This window comes from Montipora capricornis, chromosome 1, assembly GCF_036669925.1.
Source record: "Montipora capricornis isolate CH-2021 chromosome 1, ASM3666992v2, whole genome shotgun sequence".
Lineage (NCBI taxonomy): Eukaryota > Metazoa > Cnidaria > Anthozoa > Scleractinia > Acroporidae > Montipora > Montipora capricornis.
This window is the reverse complement of record NC_090883.1, coordinates 28,599,671-28,606,413: the sequence shown is the minus strand read 5'-3', so window position 1 is coordinate 28,606,413 and position 6,743 is coordinate 28,599,671. Positions and strand designations below refer to the sequence as shown.

At 39.5% G+C, this 6,743-nt stretch overlaps 1 protein-coding gene across 1 annotated transcript in view; it reads left to right on the top strand.

Annotated features, from left to right (window-relative positions):
- The window catches only part of LOC138037571 (collagen alpha-6(VI) chain-like), a 28,221-nt gene continuing 21,478 nt past the window's right edge, over window positions 1-6,743 (top strand). Inside the window, exons 1-2 of the mRNA XM_068883481.1 lie at window positions 1-503; window positions 668-825. Of these exons, the coding sequence (XP_068739582.1) occupies window positions 750-825 (76 nt within the window). The 5' untranslated portion in view covers window positions 1-503; window positions 668-749. The remainder of the gene's footprint in view (window positions 504-667; window positions 826-6,743) is intronic.

Below are 6,743 nucleotides of genomic sequence, written 5' to 3'. Positions count from 1 at the left end.
AATTATTAAAATGGACTCCAGTATTCGGGCCGGTTCATTTTACCTATCGAGAATGTTCTGTCAAACTCCCGCTGAGTGAATGACACGGTTGTATAAATATCTGGAAATACACGAATGAATCAAGCATGAAGTTATCCTTCCCTCATTGTCGATAGGTTTTACTCTTGTACGCCGGATTTAAAAAAAAAAAATGACAAGAAAAGCTAAAGACAAAGCCCAAGACTGATAAGCTTACACAATCATTGAGTGGATATCAGTAGATCTTTGAAGGTCATGTTGACGCATTATTGATCGGGGTATGCCGACAACTTCTCTGAAAGAAAGGTCTTTATGGTCTGCTGAATGCCTTGATTGTATTGTTGATTGAGGTCCTGTCTGGTAAGATTGCTGGTCTCGTAAACATCAACACCTCGATGGATGAGAAATGTTATATGTCCGGTATAATGAGCTACGCGGAGACGCTTTAATATGACTGAAAAGCGTGTGAGCTAAACGAAGGAGAGGTATTGCTGTTCACAAACTCTGCCGTACTTGCGGCATCAGTTTGAGATTATTTCGAGAAACCTTTATCCGGAACAAAAAAAACTCTTGCCTGTTAACTCTCAAAAGCATCAAGAATAAGATTTCGTGTTGGTTTTTTTTTTTTTTCTTTTTCCTCTTGTCGGAGGTTTGCTTTTCCGCTTCATGCCAAGGACGTAAAGATACTCTCGCAGCTGCGGAGTTTTTAATGAAGAGCTTGGAAACCTACTATGAAAAGCAAAATCACGAGTTTGTCATTTCTGGCTGCATTTTTGGCAGCGTTTGGACAGTTTGCAGTGGAGAAGGGTAAGTTTGCTTTTATTATAAATAACGCGAACTGAATAATATTGAAGAATAATCGGTTACAGCACAACAGCTCATCCACAATTGCTTTGTTTGGAAAATCACGAGATGTTAAAAGTTTGAAATATCGTTCACTGTCATTCAGCTCAAGTATAATTTCGTTATTGGGTATTTTAGTTCATCATGTTGGGTAGGGTTTTGACATTTCCACTTCTTCTCCAAAGCAGTATATCAGCAACTTTAAATTGTGACACACTGTTTGCAATGATTACTTAGAATTGTCAGCAGCGGTCAAAAAATTTTCAACTGGAATTTTCACGGCATGACAGTTCCTTACGCATCGCTACAGGGAACGCTTTTTTTTTCGCTCCCCTAATAACGCTTCTTTGACTTTTTTATAGAGCTCAGTTATACCGTCGCGTACAATTGACAAAGGAAAAACGCTTTACTTCGTCAATTTTGAAGTCACTCTCAACTTCAAGTCAAAACATAGGACTTTCTTAAAACAACGTCCTCAATTGCTTCAGTTTGTTTTGGTAACTCTCTTTATCGCAAATATAACAAGTCGTGTTTATTTGTATTTAGAAATTGCCACTTTTAGGTCTTTCGGTAATGTAATATCGCTTCACCAAGTGCCTTCCCAAAAAAAGAAAGACTAAGAACTTCCAACTGTGTTAATTACATAAAGATCTTGCTGACGACCGATGAATAAGGGCCAAGTCGCACTAGAGGACAAAACTGTTTACCTATGTCAAAAATCTGTCATCACAATGAAAAACAAGTGCGACCGGTTTGTCCATCGAAGGACAAAATTTGGTCGCAGACGGACAAACTTCAAAGATGCCGTCGACTATCTCTGGAGCAGGCCAAACTGAAACAAACCTTGGAAAACAATAGCGAGGGTGTCCTGATTCGGAAATGATTTGACAGGTGATATGTAGCAGAGTCTCTATGCGATAGACTTCGCGGTAAAATTGATAACGTTCTCATTTCGCAACAACATGAATCCAGAGGCGGGCGACTAATATTTTCCGTATGAACTAGGGCAACAATTTCCTCAATATCCACCAGGATGGATCTATCCGATGCCTAGCCCTTACATATTCAACAATCGAGGAACTCCCAGTCAGTGGGTCAGTGGCAGTCCTTCTACCACGGGTTCTGACTCGTTGCAAGAATCCTTTCAGTTCAGCTCCATGCCGGGATCATTCCAAACTTCTTTGTGCCGTACATCTTCGTCAGCCGAGAACATTTTGAGATCCCTCGTGTCGCGGTTTGTGGATGGAAACAGCGAGCAAAGGCGGTTTCGCAGGAAATTGCGCGACGCTCACAGCATGGTGTGATGTTTTGTTCACATATTTTGTTCTCAAGTGCGACTGTAGCTTTCCGGACAATTTTTGTGTCACTGGCCGATTTCAAGTCAGATTTGTCCTAAACAAATCCGAAATTGCCCTCTAGTGCGACTTGGCCCTAAGACATAAAATTCCACAGTACGCGGCTTTGCACAGAGAGACTGCGAAGGAGGCCTACATTGCATAATGAGGTCATCGTCACCGCAATTTTCACGCACGTTTACACATTTTGTTTGCTTTTGTAGCGTTGTTGGGCAAACATTGACCAAACAATGAAACAACTAATAATATTTAACTTTATTAACTGGTAGGCGTTGAGGATGTATTCAAAGAGTAAAAAAATGTGCATTTTATGTTTCCAAATCACAGTGTGGTAACTTGTAGTTTTCATACTTCTGTAGTCATCTCAAGAATTGATATCTAGATTCTGATTTATGTCTTCAAGGTTACTCGAAAGTATTTTTATCTTTCCTGGTTTTACATGATTTTAAAGGGGCTAGGTCACGCAATTTTAGGCAATTTCAGTACTGATCGAATGGTTATAGAATTAACTAAAATATCAAAATAACTGTTCAAAACTATAGAAGAACTCTAACAAAACACTGGGACGCCAAGAAGGGACATAGATGGACAAAACTGGAGAGGATTGAAATGGATTGAATTTGGGTAAATTTGAAAAACGTCGGCCCACCTTTTTTTAAATTTATATCAGTCTATATCAAAATGTCATTTACACAGCTGGAAAATCATTCTCAGTTGTTATGTGGCCGTGATTTTGCAAATGAAAGACTTTTGCTCTGCCAATTTGACGTTTAGAGCTCATAATTAACCAAATTAAACAAAATTACCTAAAATAGCGTGACCTAGCCCCTTTCACGACAAGTGACATCTGGGTGTGGCTTAAATCTCAGCAGTGTGAAAGGCGGGGCTGAAAAGATAATTAAAAACAGTAACAAATGAAGAATTTTTTCATGATCTCTTTTCAATCTAATTATTAAGTGTAAGACGCTTACTAATTACGGTGCATCAGTATCACTTGCAAAATGTTGAAACCATGCAAAGTTGCATGATAATTCCAAATACTACCTCCTGTGATGTTCACGAAATAAAATTACTTCTACCGCATTAACAAAAAAGCCTATTGGTCCAGGTTAATATCCTTAACATAATCCCTGTTAATGCTAGAAACGCAGAATTGTTGGCTTAACCCCAACTTGAGCCGAAATAGTTAATTTGGAATTTAATTTTTTTACCTCCAGAAAACAGTTTCCTCTCCAATTAGCCGTTAAGATCAAAGCGCTCTTTAATAAAATGCAATTACGAATTAAAAGGAAATCAACCCTTGTCGGTTGTGCCTATGTCTATGTATCCGAAGTATTTTTAGGGTATTTTCATTTCCGTGGTTAAACATGTACGTGGACAAGTTCTCAAACTGGAAGAACATACTAGAAGAAAGACCGGAAATCCTATTAATGCTAACTGCAAGAAAAAACATTAATTCCCTTGGTTTATTTAATAACATAATTATGGATTAGTAAATGCCTACTTGCAGCCGGTCATTGTTCGTGCTAGAGCGAAGAGAATGAGCTTCTAATTCTGTTGTTTTAGCGACCTTCGTATTTGGCTGCGAGTATGAAAACGACATTTCGAATTCGCTTGATGTCCGCTAATCATTTGTTAATCATTGCATGAATTGTTATAAACCGATAAGCATGGAACGATGGGTTGAAGAGGCTCTGCGTTTCGACGGAAAGGACATGTCTTCTGTTGAAAATATGTGGTTCCTCTATTTCGAAACTGTACTCACTAATCCGTGAAGGTGGCTTGCTTATTGTAAATTTTCGGGAGAAGAGCCCTTGCAACAGTTGCTTTAATTTGACAAAACCGAAGGGAAATAGAAAATGATAATACATTTTTGAACTAGGTTTTCTCAACATTTGGCGTTCTCAGGATAAAAAATATTTGAATACTGATGTAGTCAAATTTCAGAGCTTTATTTGAATAACTAAGCATGAGTGCGGAGTTGATGGAGGTCATTTATATTACCGAGCACGGAAAAAAAACATCTTTTTTTAGTTGAAATACGATTATTGCGGAAAATGCATACTTTGTGAAGGATTATAGGAAAAGTGAAGCCGGATAATATGGCGAGCAAAAGCAATATTAAGATGTAGAGAAAGCAGCGAAATAAGAGCAAAAAATTCATTCACAGGCAGTAAATTTTCATACTTGTTTCTGTTTTTTTGTGCTGTTTTATCTTCAGCTTCAGAGGCCAAAACTTAAATTCTATACTGCAAGGAACGATTCAATTTTTGTGGGTACAAAAAAAAAATCTTGCAACTGATTTTCAAATGCTCTTCAACAGAAAAACTGGAATTGTACTTATCTAGGAAAAATTTTATTTGTTTATTTATTTTGTATTTTTTTCTCCACTTTTTTTATTCCTTCGTTATTCGTAGTTAAGGACGTGACGGCACGATAAAATCCTTCTAATCTAAAAACATATTTGGACCTGTACCAAACCTGCTGACATGTGAAATTAACAATGCGCCGGTCAGGAATATAAGCCGGTCTTACTTTTGTGGCTTTAAAAACAAACGTTTACACGTTTTTCTTCAATATTTCTCCTGAACCGCTGGGAATCAATAAATTCCATTTTATGTCAGTCGTAGTAACTGCGAAACAAGTAGCACTTGCGAATAAGGTGCTGAAACGGCTGGTCCTCCACCGTAGGGTACCGGTCATCATGTTAAAATAATACTAGAGAAAATACTACGATTCTCAGTTCAGTATAACACTAGGGACGTTTGGTGACAAAGTTTCAACGTTAGAGTTACGATTTTGTCAAGGACAACTTGCTTCGTTTCTAAGGGTAACTTTTCGGGGTTTGACGTCATTTAACTGGTAACGGTCGCCAGTTTGAATTTAACTGTTACCATTGGTGGATTTCGGCGGGCTCATCCTTCGTGACGTCAAGGCCCTAAAAGTTACTCTTGGAAACGAAGGAAGTTGCCCTTGACAACATGGTAACTTTGACGCTGAAACTTTGTCACCAAACTTCCCTAGTGTCGAGTCATACCCAACTGAGAATCGTAGTTAGGGGCGAAGAGAGCGCATCCCCCATATATGCACGCTGTACAGATCCCAAGGGGATTAGGCAACAGGCAATCATATGGCGGGAATGTGTTCCGTGTGGATAGCCCACGCTCAGAGAACGAATTCCCGCCATATGATTGGCTGTTGTCTAATCCCCGTGGGATATGTACAGCGTGGGAGTCGATCTCAAAAATAACCTGTGGAAAAGGGTATGTATGGGAGATGCGTTCTCTTCCCCCTTTATTTTCTCTTGAATAGTAGGAATATCTTTTTTTTTGGGGGGGGGGGGGGTGGGGGGTTGAAGGGTGAATTGGTGCCGCTAACAAAGCTAAACTCGAACTTCGAGAGAGTTGTTGCGATAGCTTTACTGCGCCTTTCAATAACATACAGACTCTAAAATGCGTTTTTCGCTACCGTCAATCAAATGTTCGGCGGCTTTTCCCAGCTTCCGACTATACTGTCCGAACTGTGATCAACGATTTGAATTGATTACTGCACGCTCGACAATAGTCGGAAGCTAGGAGGAGCTGCCGAACATTTGATTGACAGTAGCGAAAAACGCATTTGTCGATTGACCTTTGAATTTAAGAGCCTGCGTGTTAATGAGACGCGCAGTAAGGGTATCGTACCGTTATCGATCTGAAAATTGAGAAATATACCCATACTTGTTATGTACGTCGTTGCTTTTCGCTCTGAAATAGCTAATGCCCCCCCCACTATTACAGTCGAGCTATGTCACGCGTGACCAGTATCCACGAGACTGAAATGAACGTCCGAATTCCCCTTTGGAAGATCCGAGATTTGAATTGAATCTTGAAGATTTTTGCGAAAGTTCGTACGAAAAATGCACAATAACTGAACAATAATTCATCAAACGCTTGAAATAGTTTTCACTTTTCAAACACCGTTTATTTTATAATAAAACAAAAGTTCATTGGTAAGTATTTTTGATATATCAAGGAAATATCCACGGGAAATTCGGAATCTCGAGAGCAAAGTTCAAAACTGGCACGCAGATTTTAATTATTTTCAAATTCAGTCTCGCACCCAGAGTCCTCGGGCTTTTTGGTCAGCGGGTGAGCGCCCAGAGAGACTCTGGGATAATGGACTTGAACTGTTTTTTTGATTGGTCGCTTGCATAACAATGGAAGTTCGACAGGTAGTCGGTAAACTCCAGAATTTGGAAGGAGATTCAAAATCTAAAACTAGTTTCTGTGCTGTTTGTTTCAGTCTCTTTGGGGAGAAATCCGTGGAAGAAGGTCTTGTCGAAGCCATCAGGAAGCTTACGAAACGACGACGCCGACGGGAACGACGACGCTACAAAACAATAGGTTTAGTGAGCAAAAACAATGGTTCTGCACGCTCCGCACGTGCGTTTTACATTTTGGTGCATTTCTTTGCTGTCATCTCCTAAATGACGACGTGAAATGACCAAATTCAAGGTTCTGTGGAGGACGTTAGCACATGACGAGG